Source organism: Giraffa tippelskirchi, chromosome Y, assembly GCF_054371585.1.
Source record: "Giraffa tippelskirchi isolate mGirTip1 chromosome Y, T2T-mGirTip1v1.2.pri, whole genome shotgun sequence".
Lineage (NCBI taxonomy): Eukaryota > Metazoa > Chordata > Mammalia > Artiodactyla > Giraffidae > Giraffa > Giraffa tippelskirchi.
The window spans coordinates 4,300,787-4,321,360 of NC_137290.1; the positions used below are offsets into that span (position 1 = coordinate 4,300,787).

Consider the following 20,574-nt stretch of genomic DNA (forward strand, 5'->3'; position numbering starts at 1 on the left):
CAGGCAGCGCTAGTGGTAAAGAACCTGCCTGCAACTCAGAACGACCCAGATTCAATCCCTGGGTCAGGAAAATCCCCCTGGAGAAGGAAATAACAACCCACTCCAGTATCCTTGCCTGGAGAATCCCATGGACAGAGGAGCCTGGTGGGCTACAGTCTGTGGGGTCGCAAAGAGTCAGACACAACTGAGCAACTAACACGTTCACTTTCTTTCATATGTGCAAAGCTTGTTTTCCCAACTAAACAGTGAGAGCTATACCAGTCATAAAATAATAGCCATGATGAAAATGGGTCTTCCTGGTGGCTCATAAAGTAAACAATCTGCCTGCAATGCAGGAGACCTGGGTTCAGTCCCTGGGTTAGGAAGATCCCCTGGAAAAGGAAGTGGCAACCCACTCCAGTGTTCTTGTCTGGAGAATCCCGTGCACAGAGGAGCCTGGTGGCTTACAGTCCAGGGGATCGCAGAGAGTGGACTGAGTGACTGACTCTAACTGAGATGAAAATGCTACTCTTGGTGCTCTCCTGCCTGCCAGGCCAGGAATCCTAGTCCCATGGAATACGCACACCTTCCGTGTTTGTAACGTACAGCACGGCACGGTTGATCTGAGTGCCCACGGGCACAGGACCAGTATTTTCATTTCCTGGGTCTGCCTTAACAAGTTGCCACTGCTTCTGTGGCTCCGAGCAACCCAAGTGGATGATCTTATGGTTCTGCAGGTCTGATGTCCAGAATGGGTCCACGAGGGCTAAAATCAGGGTGTTGGCAGAGTCGCGTTCCTTTATGAAGACTCTTGGGAAGGCCCACTTCCTTGCCTCTTCCAGTAGCAAGAGACCACCTGCATCCCTTGGCTTGGGGCAGCTCTCTGCATCCTCACAGCTCCTGATGTAGCATCCTGAAACCTCTCTGACTACAGCTCTGATACCAATGCCCCTGACTCTCTCTTTCCCTTAGAAAGACCCTCATGATTCTATTCGACCCACTCACAGAGTCTGGAATTAACTCTCCTTCTGCCATATAAGGTGCCATATCCCCAGATTCCATTCGGAGACATGTGGGGGCTCCACTGGGCTTCCCAGGTGGAGCTAGTATTAAAGAATCCATCTGCCAATGCAGGAGACGCGGGAGACATGGGTTCGATCCCTGGGTCTCCAAGATCCCCGGAAGGAGGAAATGGCAACCCCCTCCAGTACTCTTGCCTGGAAAATTCCATGGGCAGAGGAGCCTGGTGGGCTACGGTCCGTGGGGTTGCAAACAGTCGGACACGACTGAGTGACTAAACACGCAGCACACAGGGGCAACATTATCCTGCTTTCCACCAGTGGTAAAAGCTAGAAATGGAATTGGAGCCCCAAGACTTCAGAGTCGTTGTTGTCAGTCTCTTTTTTTCTTTTTGTCAGTCTTGGTTGCTGCAAGATTTCAGCGTCCCTGATTACAGAGGCATCACTCGTGTCCACCACGCAATGCTGACCATGTGTCAAGCATGTAGTGACCATGCCATATATATTGGGTTGGCTGAAAAGTTTGCTGGAGACCTGGGATCGATCCCTGGGTCAGGAAGATCCCCTGGAGAAGGAAATGGCAACCCACTCCAGTACTCTTGCCTGGAAAATTCCATGGATGGAGGAGCCTGGTAGGCTACAGTCCATGGGATCGCAGAGTCAGACACGACTGAGCAACTTCACTGCAAAAGTTTGACTTTTCCGTGACATCATATGGAGAACTTGAACAAACTTTTCGGCCAACCTTATATATATGTGTGTGTGTGTATATGTATATATGTGTATATATATATATATATATGTATATACAAAACATATATTATCATGTATTATATATTATTATATATATTATATACAGTATGTTATATTTTATATATATTATGTATACTAGCTGAAAAATTGATGCTTTTGAACTGTGGTGTTGGAGAAGACTCTTGAGAGTCCCTTGAACTGCAGGGAGATCCAGCCAGTCCACCCTAAAGGAGATTAGTCCTGAACATTCATTGGAAGGACTGATGCTGAAGCTGAAACTCCAATAGTTTGGTCACCTGATGCGAAGAGCTGACTTATTTGAAAAGACCCTGATGCTCTGAAAGATTGAAGGCGGGAGGAGAAGGGGACGACAGAGGATGAGATGGTTGTATGGCATCACCACTTCAATGGACATGAGTTTGAGTAGACTCCGGGAGTTGGTGATGGACAGGGAGGCCTGGCGTGCTGCAGTCCATGGGGTTGCAAAGAGTCGGACACGACTGAGTGACTGAACTGAACTGAATGTTAAAATTGTATATGACTTTATATATAATATGTTATATAATATATTAAAAGTATATATAACTATATATGTTATAATTTATATATATGAATATATATTAAACATATAATTTATACATATTATAATTATAGATAACTTTATATACTTTATAATTTATATATGAATTATATATAATGTTATATATTATAATTATATATGAGTATATAAATTTAACTATATTATAACTATATATTTTATAATTTATATATAAATATAAAACATATAATTTATATATATTATAATTATAGATAACTATATATTTGCAGTATAAAATTATATGTTATATATATTGCATATTGCATTATACTGAAGTTGAAACTCCAATAGTTTGGTCACCTGTTGTGAAGAGCATAATAATCATCAGGTATAATCATATATAACTTAATATATTGTATATATTTTTCATCACAATAGACACAATGTATATTTTAGTAATTTTCTTTATTTTTGGCTGTGCTGGGTCTTCATGGGTACCCGGGCTTTTCTCTAGCTGTGGAGACCGCGGGATATTCTCTCATTGTAGTGCTTAGAGTTTTCGTTGCAGTGGCTTCTCTTGTTATGGAGCGCAGGCTCCAGGACACTCAGACGTCAGTAGCTGCAGCTCGTGGGCTCAGTAAGTCCAGCCCCGTGGACTTTAAGCACAGGCTCAATACTTGTGGCCCATGGGCTTTGTTGCTCTGAGGCATGTGGGATCTTCCCGGACCAGCGATGGAACCCTGTGTCTCCTGCTTTGGGAGGCCGGTTCTTTCTCACTCGAGCCCCCAGGGAAGCTGCAGATACTATGAGACTCTCACCGCATCCCTGTCGTCAAAGCACTTAGTTCTTCCAGACTGGCCGCGCCAGATCGAGCGTTGAAGAGGGCCCTGCGGGCGATCATTGGAAAGACAGATCGCCTTGACGCGTGTCCTTCTGCGTTCCAGGGGGAAAAGCCAACAACTGGGAAGGAGGCATCCGGGTTCCCGGCATCCTCCGCTGGCCGGGAGTGATCCGCGCCGGCCTGGAGATAGATGAGCCCACCAGCAACATGGACGTCTTTCCCACGGTGGCCAAGCTCACAGGGTCTCCTCTGCCGCAAGACAGGTACCGTGACTCCCAGCTACCTGGGACGCTCTCGCTCAGGTTTTGCAGGCCAGGGGGTTCTGGTTCACCTGCTCCGTGGCAGGCTGCCTGCAACTGGACCAGTTATCCACGCCCAGTTATGGAGGATAACTTGTGGGTTAAGGGGGCTTCCCTGATGGCTCAGTTGGTAAAGAATCCGCCTGCAATGCGGAAGACCCTGGTTCGATTCCTGGGTCGGGAAGATCCGCTGGAGAACGGATAGGCTACCCACTCCAGTCTTCATGGGCTTCCCTGGTGGCTCAGCTGGTAACAAATCCGCCTGCAATGAGGGAGACACTGGTTCGATTCCTAGGTCGGGAAGATCCCCTGGAGAATGGGTAGGCTACCCACTCCAGTCTTCATACGCTTCCCTGGTGGCTCAGCTGGTAACGAATCCACCTGCAATGTGGGAGACCCTGGTTCGATTCCTAGGTCGGGAAGATCCCCTGGAGAACGGATAGGCTACCCACTCCAGTCTTCTTGGGCTTCCCTGGTGGCTGTGGCGGGCCCAGCAATGTAAGCATGGCTCTGACCATCCTTTTATCCCAGGGGAAAACAAAGTCTGAGGCCTGAAGGGGCTGGATGCTCCATTTCTTTGTTTTGTTTTGTGTTCTTTCATTTAAAGTTTATTTCCCTATCATTTTGGATCTGCATTTTTTTTAACAGAGAATAATTGGTTTATGATGTTGTGTTGGTTTCTGCTGTACCACAGTGTGAATCGGCTATAAGGATACATATATCCCCTCCCTCTGGAGCTTCCCTCCCACCCCCATCTACCCCTCTGGGTCATCACAGAGCCCCAAGCTGAGCCCCCTGTGCTATACAGCAGCTTCCCACTAGCTGTCTGTTTCACACATGGTTGTGTGTGTGTGTCAGCACTGCTCTCTCAATCCATCCCATCATCTGCTCCCCCTTGTGTGTCCACAAGTCTATTTACGTCTGCGTCTGTATCCCTTCCCTGCAAATGGGTTCATCTATGCCACTTTTCTGGATTCCATATATGCATCAATATCTTGTATTTGTATCAGCTGACTTAATTGCTTCTAGTCTCTGGGTCAACCCACGTCTCTAGGAAAGATCCAACTTTGTTCTTTTTCATGGCTGAGTAATATTCTATCGTATTCATGTCCCACTTCTTCTGTACCCATTCACCTGTTGATGGACAGCTGGGTTGCTTCCGTGTCCTGGCTGTTGTAAACAATGCTGCAGTGAACATTGAAGTACATATGTCTTTTACATACGCGATGGGCTTCCCCAGTGGCTCACCTGGTAAAGAATCTGCCTGCAACGCGGGAGACCTGGGTTCGACCCCTGAGTTGGGAAGATTCCCCTGGAGAAGGAAACGGCTACCCACTCTGGTATTCTGGCCTGGAGAATTCCATGGACTGTATGGTATATGCCCAGGAATGGGATTGCAGTCTTTAGCTGAGCCTCCCTCTTTTGGCATTCGATGGATTTTCTCTCCCTCTGTCTCTCTCTGTCTGTCTCATCTGCCCATCATCAGCTTGCAGCAGGGCATCTGGGCAGATGCTCTTTAACCTGCCTCCTCTCATCACACACGCCTCCTCCCGGCCCCACCCAGCAGCTCTTTGCTTGCAGGAGCACCGAGAAAGGCAGCTGGCTTCTCCGTCAGGCCTGTTTCCCCAGCACGTCTTCGTTTAGCAGGTTCTAAATGAAACGTCTTTCTCTTCAATTTAAATACAACTTCCAATGACATTGCCAGCAGTTTCTCCTTAAGTGTTATGACCCATCCGAAGAGTTCTGAGTGAGGCCTGCTGATTAATTGTTTTCATTACTCAGGTGGCAGGCGATGGGGGCACACGGGCCACAAATCTGGTTTAAATTCAGCTGCTGGGGGAACCCAGCGCAGACTGGAAAGCAGGGACGAAAACCACAGCTCAGCCAGAGCTGAGTCCAGGCAGAAGTTCACTCAGCTCCCATTGTGTGCAAGCTTGGTTCACTCTTACCTTTTTTTTTTTTTTTTTTTCCAAATTTCTACGTTGAGTGTATACCTTCTGCCAGAAGTGTGCCCACGCACCACACACACACACACACACACGTGAGAAAGGTGAAATTATAGAGTATAGCCCTTCTTCTGTGTTATGATCCATCTGCAGAATTCTAAGTGAGGCATGCTGATTAATTGCTTTCATGAGTTCTGGTCTCAAGACCCTCACAAACACTTCACCGATCAAGGAACCCAAAGGTGCTCTGCTTCTGTGGGTGGTATCCATCTATGTTTGCCATATTAGTAATCAAATCTTCAAATCAGAGTCTTTAAACACAAGAGCACCCAAGCAGACATTGAGTCGGCTGGCAGAGTTATGACGGAGCCACTGGGGAGAGACCCTCCATGAACTCGTGAAAGACCAGTGATACAAGAGATCAAAGAATGTTTTGAATCACCGTGGAGATCGTTTCAGCTGGTAGACCTCCTGATGGATCTCAGGGAATGCCCACGGGTCTCTGGACCACACCTGGAGAGCAGCTGGTGCTCCGGAGAACAGAGATCCTGGAGCCGTATTGCATGCAGGGCTTTGCATCTTGGCCGTTTTAACAGCTGCCAAAGCCCCAAACTTCCTGGTCCTTGGTTTTTTCTCCTGCAAATGGGTTCAGCCTTGCACGCCCCCGACTGGGTTGATGTGGAGATGGAAAGCGTCAGAGACTGGCAAGTGCAGAGTGGAGAGGCATGAATACTTGTCCTTTGTGCTTCGTCCACCATAGGGAAAAAGAGTTACTGCAACTTCCACATTTAATCTCCATCAGGGGTTAGAGGGTCCTCACTTTGAAGGCTGAAAGGGGGCTTCGAAGATCTTACCCTCCAGTCACACTGTTCTTTTGCCTTTCCTCTAATGATGGAAAACTCGGCAGTGGGAACTCATCGAAAGTTCTTCTTCTTCTTCTTTTTTTAAAGAGATTTTGTTTAATCTATTTTTCCACTCTGTGTGGCATGAGGGATTTTTAGTTCCCTGACTAGGGATCGAACCTGTGGCCCCCTGCAGTGGAAGCATGGAGTCTTAACCACTGGGTTGCCAGGAAAGTCCCAAGCATCTTTTCTTGTAGACAATCAGAAGTCTCCCCGCTTCTGTTATCTGCTCTTTAGCCCTGGTTCTTTCCCTCGGTATAAGTGTGAATAGTATTGGGAACGGGGCACACAGACTGTTCAGATTGTTGTTGTTGTTCAGCCTCTAAGTCATGTCTGACTCTCTGCGACCCCAGGGACTGCAGCACGCCAGGCCTCCCTGTCCATCACCAACTCCCGGAGTTTACTCAAACTCATGTCCATCGAGTCGGTGATGCCATCCAACCATCTCTTCCTCTGTCGTTCCCTTCTCCTCCCACCTTCAATCTTTCCCAGCATCAGGGTCTTTTCAAATGAATCAGCTCTTCGCATCAGGTGGCGAAAGTATTGGAGTTTCAGTTTTAACATCAGTCCTTTCAGTGAATTTCAGGACTGATTTCCTTTAGGATGGACTGGTTGGATCTCCTTGTGGTCCAAGGGACTCTCGAGTCTTCTCCGGCACCACGGTTGAAAAGCATCAATTCTTGGCTCATGATAGCATCACTGCTCTTTTCTCTCAGAGTCTCACTGCTGACACCTCCTCCCCATCCCAGCCTGAGGGTGATGCAAGTCAACCTGATTTTCTCACATGTGCCTGTTGATGGAGGAAGCCAGCCCGCACCCCTGTTAATCAGACCCAAGTCTTTTCTGTGTGAGCCAGTTTCATCAGTAGAGCCCTTTCTGAATACTGAAGATTCTTCCAATGGATCTCATCCACTGATGGTGTTACTCAACCCAATGATATTGAGTGTCTGGGTGGAGGTCCCTCTTAGATGTCATTGTCATCCTAGAGGCCGCAAAGATAAGAAAACAGAGATCTGCTTCCATGTCACTCATGAGAATAAAATGAGTTCTCAGTGTTCTGTTTAGATAATGTTAGGTCCAGAAAACAACCTTTTATGTCTGCCCTGGTGACTCTGAGCATCTAAAGGAATGGTTTTCGGCTGGGGTGGCTGTTCCTCGCAGCGGCCGTTTTTCAATGTCTGGAGACATTTTTGATTGTCGGGACTCAGGATGCTGCTGGCATCTCGTGGGTGGAGGCCAGAGATGCCCCCCAACGGCCTACAGTTTGGTGGACGGCCCCGGAGGAGCCCCACCACCACCACCACCATGAGAGGGAGTGATCCTGCCCAGTATGTCACTAGTGCTGAGGTTGAGAATTCTGCTCAGAAGCTTATTATTGCCCTTTCATGGAAAATGTTGTTATAATGAAAACCTTATTACAACTTTTCAGTAATGACTGCTGGATAATATTCTATTTATCCATGCGGGCGTACTCAGTCGCTTCAGTCGTGTCCGACTCTTTGCGACCCCATGGACTGTAGCCCACCAGGCTCCTCTGTCCACGGGATTCTCCAGGCAGGAATACCAGAATGGGTTGCCATGACCTTCTCCAGGCGATCTTCCTGACCCAGGGACTGAACCCAGGTCTCCTGCAAGCAGATTCTTTACAGTCTGAACCCCCAGGGAAGCCCCCGATTTATCCATGTCCATCTATAAAGCCAACACCTGGATATTTCCTCTGTAGAAAACAACCTGAACTCTTTCTCGCTACGATGAATGGGAATCAGCATTCCTGATCGCTCACTGGAGAAATGTCAAAGGGACGTTTCTCAGGAGAAAAAGCACATACAGAGGGTTGGACCCAGGTTACGGGATAATCACTTAATCAAGCACCCTTACATTTTTCCACACATTTTATCGCACGAGAGGGCCTTTTGTTCACAAGACCCTCTGCAAGGACAAGGACAGCCTTGTCGTTCTGAAGAAGCATCTTGTGTCTGGTAGATAGCTCTCCTGATCAACCCAAGCTCGGTGAGAAATGAAAGCCTTTCCATGCAGAGTTTCTACTTAGCTACGAAGAGCAGTGATCCCGGGGTTACACAGAGAGACTGTCGTGTGGCTGAGTCTCCGCCATGAGGTTTCTCTAATTCAGCCCCGTGGTGTGCCTTGTATGGGAGTCCCGTCCACAGAAAATCTTCCCTCCAGACCCGCTTGAGGGGTGTGTTTGCTTTTGGTGCCGTAGCTTACCTGTGGCTGTCACCCCAGTACGTGCAGAAAAATCCTTTCCCCCCTGGTCTTCTGGTAAGCTGATTGCAGAAATAAACGGAGGACTGTCTCTCTTTGTGATATAAGACATGGGCAGCGAGATCTCGGAACATGGTACAGGTGCCCCCGTTGGCAAGGCAGAGATTGGGAGAAAGATGTAGATAACTAATGTATGATTTGCCAAGGGGGGCGGGAGGGATGGAATGAATTGGGAGATTAGGATTGAAACATGTACATTACCATATGTGAAATAGTTCATCAGTGCAAGTTGATGCATGAAGCACGGCACTCAAAGCTGGTGCTCTGGGGCAACCTGGAGGAATATGGTGGGGAGGCAGGTGGGAGGGGGGGTTCACGATGGGGGTGACGCATGTATACCTCTGGCTGATTCATACGGATGTATGGGAGAAACCGTCACAATATTGTAAGGTTGACAATCTTGTACATTACAATATTGTGAAGTAAATATCCTCCAATTAAAACCAATAATTTTTTTTTTTTTAAAAAAAGAGTCTGTCTGCCAATGCAGGGGACAAGGGTTCAGTCTCTGGTTTGGGAAAATCCTACCTGCCACAAAGCGACTCAGCCGGAGCACGACCACTATGGAAGGGTACATGCCCTAGACACTGTGCTCCACAGCAAGAGAAGCCACCGTGGTGAGAAGCCCCCGTATCGCAGCTAGAGAGGAGCCCCCAACTCGGGAAAACCCGTGCAGCAACAAAGACATGGCACAGCCCCCCAAAATTAATTAATTAATTTAAAAGAAAGAGACAGTCACCCCAAGCTGTTGAATTGGACCTGAAATTCGGCCGCGGTGCTCCTTGATGTTGAACTGTTAATATCCTCATGGTTGTCAGGAGTCAGGAGCCCAGGGAGAACCAGCTCACTTTCCAAGTTAGACACAATCTCAAATGAGCACATTTTCATAGAAGTGAGCAGATGCCAGGAAGGAACACATCCAAGTCTTTAGGCCACGGCTATCCTGCAAACTTGCTGTGAAAGCTTCAGTTCGTTGACAGAGAAGTCCAGTTAGACAATTCCCATAGAGAACTATGGGCGGACGTTCGTTACATTGTACAGGAGGCAGGGATCAAGACCATCCTCAATAAAAAGAAATGCAAAAAGCCAGAGTGGTTGTCTGATGAGGCCTTACAAATAACTGAGAAAAGAAGAGAAGGTAAAGGCAAAGGAGAAAAGGAAAGATATATCCATCTGAATGCAGAGTTCCAAAGAATAGCAAGGAGAGATGAGAAAGCCTTCCTCAGTGATCAATGAAAAAAAAATAGAGGAAAACAATAGAATGGGAAAGACTAGAGATCTCTTCAAGAAAATTAGAGATACCAAGGGAACACTTCATTCAAAGATGGGCTCGATAAAGGACAGAAATGGTATGGACCTAACAGAAGCAGAAGATATTAAAAAGAGGTGGTAAGAATACAGAGAAGAACTATACAAAAAAGATCTTCACAACCCAGATAACCATGATGGTGTGATCACTCTCCTAGAGCCAGACATCCTGGAATGCTAAGTCAAGTGGACCTTAGGAAGCATCACCACGAACAAAGCTAGTGGAGGTGATGGAATTCCAGTTGAGCTATTTCAAATCCTGAAAGATGATGCTGTAAAAGTGCTGCACTCAATATGCCAGCAAATCTGGAAAACTCAGCAGTGGCCACAGGACTGGAAAAGATGTTTTCATTCCAATCCCAAAGAAAGGTAAAAGTAAAGAATGTTCAAACTACCGCACAATTGCACTCATCTCACATGCTAGCAAAGGAATGCTCAAAATTCTCCCAGCCAGTCTTCAACAGTACGTGAATCATGAACTTCCAGATGTTCAAGCTGGATTTAGAAAAGGCAGAGGGACAAGAGATCAAATTGCCAACATCCATTGGATCATCAAAAAAGCAAGAGGTTCCAGAAAAACACCTACTTCTGCTTTATTGACTATGCCAAAGCCTTTGACTGTGTGGATCACAACAAACTGGAAAGTTCTTCAAGAAATGGGAATACCAGACCACCTGACCTGCCTCCTGAGAAATCTGTATGCAGGTCAGGAAGCAAAAGTTAGACCCAGACATGGAACAACAGACTGGTTCCAAATTGGGAAAGGATTACGTCAAGGGTGTATATTGTCACCCTGCTTGTTTAACTTATATGCAGAGTACATCATGAGAAATGCTGGGCTGGATGAAGCACAAGCTGGAATCAAGATTGCCGGGAGAAATATCAATAAGCTCAGATATGCAGATGACACCATCCTTATGGTAGAAAGTGAAGAAGAACTAAAGAGCCTCTTGATGAAAGTGAAAGAGGAGCATGAAGCAGCTGGCTTAAAACTCAGCATTCAGAAAACGAAGATCATGGCATCCAGTCCCATCACTTCATGACAAATAGATGGGAAAACAGTGGAAACAGTGACAGACTTTATTTCTTCGGGCTCCAAAATCACTGCAGATGGTGACTGCAGCCATGAAATTAAAAGATGTTTCCTCCTTGGAGGAAAAGCTATGACCAACCTAGACAGCATAATAAAAAGCAGAGACATTACTTTGCCAACAAAGATCCATCTAGTCAAAGCTATGGCTTTTCCAGTAGTCATGTATGGATGTGGGAGTTGGACTATAAACAAAGCTGAGTGCTGAAGAATTGGTGCTTTTAAACTGTGGTGTTGGAGAAGACTCTTGAGAGTCCCTTGGATGGCAAGGAGATCCAACCAGTCCATCCTAAAGGAAATCAGTCCTGAATATTCATTGGAAGGACTGATACTGAAGCTGAAACTCCAATCCTTTGCCCACCTGATGCGAAGAGCTGACTCATTGGAAAAGACCCTGATGCTGGGAAAGATTGAGGGCGGGAGGAGATGGGGACGACAGAGGATGAGATGGTTGGATGGCATCACCGACTCGATGGACATGGGTTTGAGTGAACTCCGGGAGTTGGTGATGGACAGGGAGGCCTGGCATGCTGCGGTTCATGGGATCGCAAAGAGTCGGACATGACTGAATGACTAAACTGAACTGCATAGAGTGGCGATGCTGTGTGTGATTTTGAGAGTGTATGGGCCACTCTGCCACAAAATGTGATGTTGTAGGAACATTTCCATTCCAGCCATCCCAACTATTTTGATAGCTCAGACACTGTTTAAAAGTTTAGCTCAGTAGAATCACTTTCCATTTTTCATGGCAGAAATGAGCCTTTTTTTGACAAGCCATATTTCTGCAGCACTGTTCATCGGTGGTTTCCATCACCGCGTGATTTATTACCTGCTTCCAGAAAAGAGCACGTTAGATGCAGGATATAAAAAAAAAAAAAATTAAAAATGAGATCTCTCTCTGCATTGCAAGGAAAAATAAGGATGCAAAACAGACATTGCTTCTCTCCTTAAAAAAAAAAGACTTGAAACTTTTGCTTGGAAGTAAGAAAGGAAGTTTGTAAGACTTGGAGACTTCTTTTTATCATTAAGTCCCCCTTTGTAGGATCAAGGCCAGTTTATTCGTAAGATACTGATCTTTAGAAAATGGTTCTAGTTCCTGTGTTCTTAAGGGCTGAGTTTTGTGGGCATGTGATGAAACACAGCTTCCAGAAACAGAGGTAGAATAATGCCATTTGCGGCAACAGGGGTGGATCTAGAGATTCTCATTCTGGGTGAGATAGGTCAGACAGAGAAGGAGAAATATCGTACGGCATGCCTTATATGTGGAATGTATTATAGAAAGAAATGACACAAATGAATTTCCTTACAAAACAGAATCAGATTCGCAGACTTAGCTTATGGTTGCCTGGGGGAAGGGATAGTCAGGGAGTTTAGGATGAACATGGACACACTGCTGTATTTAACGTGGAGAACCAGCAAGGACCTGCTGTCCAGCACAGGGAACTCTGCTCAATACTCTGTAACAACCTTATGGTTCCCTGTGGGAAAGATGGGGGAAGGGATAGTTAGGGAGTCTGGGATGGACATGGACACACTGCTGTATTTAACATGGAGAACCAGCAAGGACCTGCTGGACAGCACAGGGACCTCTGCTCAATACTCTGTAATAACCTGATGGTTCCCAGGAGGGAGGATAGGGGAAGGGATAGTTAGGGAGTCTGGGATGGACATGGACACACTGCTGTATGGCTAAGTTCCTTCAGGGTTCACCTGCGAACTCTCACAGCATTGTTCATTGACTATACTCCAATATAAAATAAAAGACTTTTTGTAAAAGAATAAAATAAAAAAGCGAGGTAGAGATTGATTGTGAGAAAAGGAGATCCATCGCCAGTCTTGAACCTTCATGGAAACTCCTTATCTTCATGTGGACAAAGAGGTGGTGGAGTGAGCTGGGGTCCACCTCAACCTCAGAATTTTTAGCCCAGAATTTTTCATGCTCCAATTCTCCTCTCTGCTCCTTTCTCCTCATCCCTTGCTTCCTTTCCACCTATTTAGGATCTCATAGTCTTAAGGACGGGCTTCCCCAATGGCTCAGCTGGTAAAGAATCCGCCTGCAATGCGGGAGACCCAGGTTCGATCCCTGGGTTGCGAAGATCCCCTGGAGAAGGGAACGGCCACCCACTCCAGTGTTCTGGCCTGGAGAATCTCATGGATACAGTCCGTGGGGTCGCAAAGAGTCGGACACGACTGAACGACTTTCACTTTCAGTCTTAAGCACTGGGTCTTTGTGGAAATTTCACAGTACCTGCCATTTCAGCATAGAAACGGTATTCAGAGCACATGCTGCTTCCGGATAGAATTGTCTGTCCACCCTGTTCCTCTCATAGCAAGTAGCAGGCAGGCTTTGAAAGCGAGCCAATTCTGTCCTTTGTTCTTATTTTTAACTTAGCGGTAATGGAGTCTTTTCAGTTCTGTGGACTTCGGCGGGGCGTGTGACAGATCATTCAAGGCAGGTGCCCGACAAGCACTCAGCAGCAAGGCTATAATGACTTTATGAGGGTTTTAGTGACACTAAAAGACACCACCGAAAAAGAAAGAAAGAAAGAGAAAGCTTGAGAGACATCGGGCCTCTCAAGAGTCCTCACCCAAATTATATGAGCGCATAAGGACAACCTTATATGCAAGGCAGCAAGAGAGACACAGATGTAAAGAACAGACTGTTGGACTCTGTGGGAGAAGGCGAGGGTGGGATGATTTGACAGAATAGCATTGAAACATGTATATTATCATATGTGAAACAGATCGCCAGTCCGGGTTCGATGCGTGAGACTGGGTGCTCAGGGCTGGTGCACTGGGATGACCCTGAGGGATGGGATGGGGAGGGAGATGGGAGGGGGGTTCAGCATGGGGAACACATGTATACCCGCAGCTGATCCATGTCAATGGATGGTAAAAACCACTACAATATTGTAAAGTAATTAGCCTCCAGTTAAAAGAAGTCATTTTTTAAAAAGTTCCAATTTCTCATAGTAAGAGAGGACAGACATAGAGTGTTGGTTTTTTTTTTTTTTTTTTTTTTCTGTTTTTTAATGTTTGTTGGAGTATAGTTCATTTACAGTGTTGTAAATGTGACCCCATGGACTGTAGCCCACCAGGCTCCTCTGTCCATGGGATTCCCAAGGCAAGAACACTGGAGTGGGCTGCCATGCCCTCCTCCAGGGGATCTTCAGACCCAGGGATCAAAACTAAATCTCCCATGTCTCCTGCATTTCAGGCGGATTATAATACAGAGCCTCCTGTATTATCTATTCTTTTTTGGATTGTTTTCCCATATAGATTATTACAGAGTATTGAGTAGAGCTCCCTGTGCTATACAGCAGGTCCTTATTAGTATGTTTTATATATGGCTTCCCTGATAGCTCAGTTGGTTAAGAAGCCACATGCTATGCAGGAGACCCTGGTTCGATTCCTGGGTCAGGAAGATCCCCTGCAGAAGGGATAGGCTACCCACTCCAGTATTCTTAGCCTTCCCTGGTGGCTCGGCTGGTAAAGAACCTGCCTGCAATGCGGGAGACCTGGGTTTGATCCCCGGGTTGGGAAGATCCCCTGGAGAAGGGACAGGCTACCCGCTGCAGTATTCTGGCCTGGAGAATTCCATGGACTGTACAGTCCATGGAGTCACAAAGAGTCGGACGCGACTGAGCGACTTTCACTTTTATATATGGTAATGTGTATCTGTCAATACTGGTCTTCCAATGTATCCCCTTTCCCCACTTTGGTAGCCATAAGTTTGTTTTCTTCATCCGTGACTCTATTTCTGCTTCGTAGATAAGTTCATTTATACCTTTTTTTTTTTTAGATTTCACATATAAGCATTATCATATGATGTTTGTCTTGGGAGTGTTTTTAATCAGAGAAAGAAAACCCTCACATGCAACAATCTCACTTTTTGCGGGCATCTTTCTGCCCCAGCTTTTGGTGGCATTGGCCTCATAGTATCAATACCTTCAATTTCTCTAGTGGGTGTTAATGTATGCTTCGCTCAAAGCAAAAGTTTAGACATTTTTTCTTTACTTAACCTCCAAAAGGCACGTCCCACATGGCTCAGTGGTAGAGAATCTGCCTGCCATTGAAGGAGCCGTAGGTGTGAGACCTGGGTCAGGAAGATGCCGTGGAGTGGGAAGTGGCAGCCCACTCCGGTATTGTCACCTGGGAAATTCCGTGGACAGAGGAGCCTGGTGGGCTGCAGTGCACGTGATCGCAAACAGTCGGACATGACCTAGCGACTAAACAACAAACCTCCAAATAGTCTTGTTTGGCTCATCACCCATTGTCTACAGTTATCACCTGCCATCTGGAAAGTTGCGTGTTCCGGCATAATCATAGAAGCAGATACATTTACCTTTGAGAACATAAACATATGTGTCATGTGTGTATATAGTATGTAAATGTGTAAGTATATTTCCATCCTCGGGATATTTAATATCATCATCATTATTATTTGCAAATCACTTCATTGGGACTTAGAACTTTGTTTTCATTGAAGTCTATCCAGTCTAAGTTGCCCCATGCTATATATATTATTTTTTTCTTAAACACAGATCGTCAGAAATTCTTATTTTCAACAGATCTGTAGTTTGTGAATAAACTGCCAAGGTGATAAGCAGAAAACTGGGTGCAGAACTAGTAGAAGGTCATCCCACCCTCCTCTTCCCCTCCTGTGTCCACAAGTCTGTTCTTTACATCTCCACCTCTGTTTCCACTTTGCAAATAGGTTCATTAGTACCATCCTTCTCAATTCCGTATATGTGCCTTCATATACAGTATTTGTTTTTCTGTTTCTGACTTACTTCACTCTGTATGACAGACGCTGGGTCCATCCACATCTCTATAAATGAGGCAGTTTTGTTCTTTTTCATGGCTGAGTAGTATTCCACTGTATATATGTAAGCACATCTTCTTTATCAGTTCATCTGTCAATGGACATCTGGGTTGCTTGCACGTCCTGGCTATTGTAAATAGTGCTGCGGTGAACACTGGGGTGCTTGTGTATTTTTCAATTAAGGGTTTTTTTTCGGGGTATATGCCCATGAGTGGGTCCACCCCACGGACGTGGGACACTTGTGACATTGGGCAAATCACTCCATGTCTCCGTATCACGATCCCACGATGACGCCGGTCCCAACTCACGGTGTCGCTTTGAGGATGAAATCAGTTCATGCGTGAACAGAGCTGACCTCCCTCCGTACATGGCTTATGGTGCCCGGTGATGCTCAGTTGGTGTTCTCAGCATTCCTTGCTGAACGACCACCTTGTAGCCCCATCACGCCCTCGTGGACTGAAGGACAGCTCAGACGCCAGGGTGTCTGAGCGCCCCCCACCTGGCAGACGTGGCCACCTGACACCCCGCCTGCTTTATCCCCCAGGGTCATCGATGGCCGGGACCTGATGCCCTTGCTTCGGGGGCAGACCCAGCGATCGGAGCACGAGTTTCTCTTCCACTACTGCAACTTCTACCTGAACGCCGTGCGCTGGCACCCGCCCAACAGTGAGTAGATGCGTCTCCCCTCTTGTGTATCCTCCTCGCCTCGCTTTGGGGGCTGTGTGCCATCAGGAACGGGCAGGGGAAGAGAAGAGAACCGCAAGAGGGCATTGCTCTCGTGAGATGCCCCCCCAAAGAAGCTTGGTTTGATTTCTCCTTCCTCCTCTTCCTACTTCTCTTGAGCCTGCTGATTCCCCCGGTTGTCTGGGCAGACCAGGGCAGTCACCCAGCTCTATGCCAGTGCTTTCTGGCTCATTCCCCCTGGGGAGAGGGGGGAGCAGAGGACGTGCCAGGTGGTTGGCAGGGTTCTGAAGCCCCTTCCTTTCTGCTCCGCCAGCCGCCCAGCTGTGTCTCCTGGTCCGACCTTCCATCTGAGTTCCTGCCCAAGAGCCCCTCTGCTCTGGCATGGCTTGTCTCTGTTTGCGGTTCCCTCTGCTTGCAATGACTTTCTTGTCTTTTCTGGTTAATGCTTACCCATCTCCCGCGATGTCCCTCAAATGCCATCTCCCCTGCCTGTGGTCTTCTAGCTTTGCACTGGTGCTGCGTGACTTTCAGATGTCTACCTGACCTTGCCCCCTGAGCCTCAAAGGCGGCGGGTCGTGACCCGCCGATCTGTCGGTCTGTTTGGTCACAGATTCTCTGTGTGTGTCTGCTAGCCATAGATGTTTAAGCCAACACTCAGATGCGTTGATGGCATCGTGGTTCCCAGACCAAGTGTGTTTTACATCACGCCCTGTGTCAGCAACAAGATGTACTCAATACTTTGGGTCTGCTGACAGCATGTACAAAAGCACATTACCTTTTATTAAAAATTTTTCTTTATTCAGGTATGTGTTTTTGGTTGCGCTGGGTCTCTGTTGCTTTGCAGAGGCTTTCTCTAGTTTCAGGCGAGCAGGGGCCACTCTCTGCTCGCAGTTTGCAGGCTTATCAGAAGCAGTGGGTTCCCTTGTTGCAGAGCATGGGCTGTAGGTTACTCAGCCTTCAGTGTTTGAGGCCTGTGGGCTCAATAATTGTGGCTCCTTGGCTCTCGGGCACAGGTTCAATAGTGGAGGCACACAGGTTCAGTTGTTCCACGGCAAGTGGGATCTACTCAGACCAGGGATCAAGCCTGCGTCTCCTGCATGGTCAGGCGGATTCTTAACCACTGGACCACCCGGGAAGTCCCAACGGGTGCATTTCTAACGAGCCTAAAGGACCAAGTGGGACCAAGCAATGATCATATGTGTAGCGATAGTTCCGCATCTGGTTTTCATACGTGTAAACGTAAAATTACAGTACAAGGAGAACCAGTCCATGCTAAAGGAAATCAGTCCAGAAGATTCACTGGAAGGACTGACGCTGAAGCTGAAGCTCCAATACTTTGGACACGTGATGCAGAGAACTGACTGTTTAGAAAAGACCCTGATGCTGGGAAAGATTGAAGGCAGGAGGAGAAGGGGGACGACAGAGGATGAGATGGTTGGATGGCATCACTGACTCAATGGACATGAGTTTGCATAAACTCCGGGAGTTGGTGATGGACAGGGAGGCCTGGCATGCTGCAGTCCATGGGGTCGCAAAGAGTCAGACATGACAGTGACTGAACCAACACTATCACAGCACTGAGATGCCTAGGCATCTGTGGGAACCCAGCACCTATCATATCCCTGTTGTATACCTTATAGAGCGATGCTGATGTTAGAGTCTCAGGTGCCTCTTGAGAGAGGGAATGAAGCTCCCCTTTTCTCTAGCATGTTTTGGGTTCTGCTGCCAGATGTGAGATTCTCACAGAGCATCTGGTCACCACGCCGCCAACTGGTGGCTCATTCTTAAATTCAGGGGATTCTCATACCGGATTTCAGTGCAGTCCTGACCCCATCCTCATCACCCAGCTGAGTTACCCAAGACATCATTTAAAGAGCAGCTACTCCATTATTTTTCAAGTGGAAGATTGTGATCCTTCCTCTGTCCACAGAAATGAGGCCAGGTTTACCCTTGAAAGTTTATACTTTAAATCTGGACGAGTTCCCTGAGATAACTTCTGGAAGATCTTCTACTTTAAATCTGTATGACTTCCTTTTGATAACTTCTGAAAGATGAATGTAGCAAAACTACATGCTCACAATTCTAGGCTTGGAAGGACCCTATTTACCTATCTCATCCATGTGGCCATCACTCCTAACATCCATAGGCATGCTGTCTCTTTTTTAGGTTAATTGACAGCGTTTTTGGAGGAGGAAAAATGGCAACCCACTCCAGTACTCTTGCTTGGGAAATCCCACGGACAGAGGAGCCTGGCAGGCTGCAGTCCATGGGGTGGCAAAGAGTCGGATGTGACGTGGTGACTAAACAGCTGGCAGCATTTTAATCTGAGTCAGTTCAGTTCAGTCACTCAGTCGTGTCTGACTCTTTGCGACCCCATGGACTGCAGCACGCCAGGCCTCCCTGTCCATCACCAACTCCCGGGGTTTACTCAAACTTACGTCCACTGAGTCAGTGATGCCATCCAACTATCTCTTTTAAATCTGAGCCATCTCATAAATGAGAGCTGTGGTCCTCCCCATCTCCTTTTTTATTTTTTAACTTCTTATTTTATATTGAAGTATACTTGATGAACAGCGTTACCTTGGTTTCCGGTGTACAGCACCATGATTCAGTGATATATATACACATATCTGTTATTTTTCACGTGCTTTTTCCCGTGTAGCTTGCTGCATAATACTGAGCAGAGTTGTCCATGCTATACAGTAGGTCCTCGTTGGTTATGCATCTTAAACGTAGCAGTGTGTCCACGTTCCCGCTTCTTTTTGCACTGAGACTGAAAGAACCGTAAAGAATCAAGTTTCCAGGGCTCTTGGCTGTTTAAAGACGGGCGGCATCATGTCCTGAACCTTGCTGAGTTGCATGTAAGTAAAACCAGCCACCTCCACTTAAAACCTAGCGGATCAGGGTCCGGGAAACACAGTGTGTGGAGGCATAAACAGGAAGGGGCAGAAAATAGGGGTCAGTGAGCAAAACCAGACCCAGGTTCTGACAGGCAGCAGGCCCGGGGATCAAATCTGCTGCTCAGACAGACACAAGGGTATTTCCTCTTATGCAGCTCGTTACTGTCTTCTGCCTCGAGGCAGCGACAGAGGAGGGAAAATGACAGTCTTTCGATGCCGGAATCATCCATCTAGTCAACGGGTCTGAGGAAACCATGGGTTTCTTTTTTTTTAAATCAGTCGTCTCGTCTCCTTTGGAGATCGTGCCCTGAAAGTCAGTGATGGTGGTGGCCACCTTGGCTGTCCCTTGTGGCTCCCTGGAGCTGTTTGCTCAGTATCTTTGTCTGCTCGTTTGTTCTACACGTATTTATTGAGCATCTACTACATGGAACCTGCCAGACTAGAGACACCTGTTGGTGGGCAAAATATACTGAGTTCTCTGCCTGGGAGTTGCTTGACTCTTAGATCACGGCGGGGGGAGGGGGCTGCAGGCTGGGCAAACCGCCGGGGATGCAGATTTGTTTCAGAAAGCGTCCCTTGCCCATGAGGATTCCTAGTACTACATGATTACTAGCTGGAAGAGGCGGCCCTGCATTTAGATTACAGTACTACATGAGTGGATTACTAGTACTACATGAGTACTAGGTGGGAGAGGCGGCCCTGCATTTAAATTACTAGTACTACATGAGTGGATTACTAGTACTACATGAGTACTAGGTGGGAGAGGCAGCCCTGCATTTAGGTCACTAGTACTGCATGAGTACTAGCTAGGAGAGGTGGCCCTGCATTTAGGTCACTAGTACTGCATGAGTACTAGCTAGGAGAGGTGGCCCTGCATTTAGGTCACTAGTACTGCATGAGTACTAGCTGGGAGAGGTGGCCCTGCATTTAGATTACTAGTACTACATGAGTAGATTACTAGTACTACATGAGTACTAGCTGGAAGAGGCGGCCCTGCATTTAGGTCACTAGTACTACATGAGTACTAGCTAGGAGAGGTGGCCCTGCATTTAGGTCACTAGTACTGCATGAGTACTAGCTAGGAGAGGTGGCCCTGCATTTAGGTCACTAGTACTGCATGAGTACCAGCTGGGAGAGGTGGCCCTGCATTTAGATTACTAGTACTACATGAGTAGATTACTAGTACTACATGAGTACTAGGTGGGAG

General features: G+C 46.9%; 1 protein-coding gene across 5 annotated transcripts in view; it reads left to right on the forward strand.

The window, feature by feature from the left end:
• Positions 1-20,574, forward strand: part of LOC145537825 (steryl-sulfatase-like) — a 149,690-nt gene that overhangs the window by 116,645 nt on the left and 12,471 nt on the right. For 4 of the 5 annotated variants that reach the window (XM_081568721.1, XM_081568723.1, XM_081568720.1 and 1 more), the window contains 2 exons: positions 3,234-3,393; positions 16,328-16,449. In XM_081568721.1, coding sequence (XP_081424847.1) covers positions 3,234-3,393; positions 16,328-16,449 — 282 coding nt within the window. Of the gene's footprint in view, positions 1-3,233; positions 3,394-16,327; positions 16,450-16,780; positions 17,270-20,574 lie in introns of those variants that run through there. The other variant, XM_081568724.1, reaches the window with a different exon arrangement.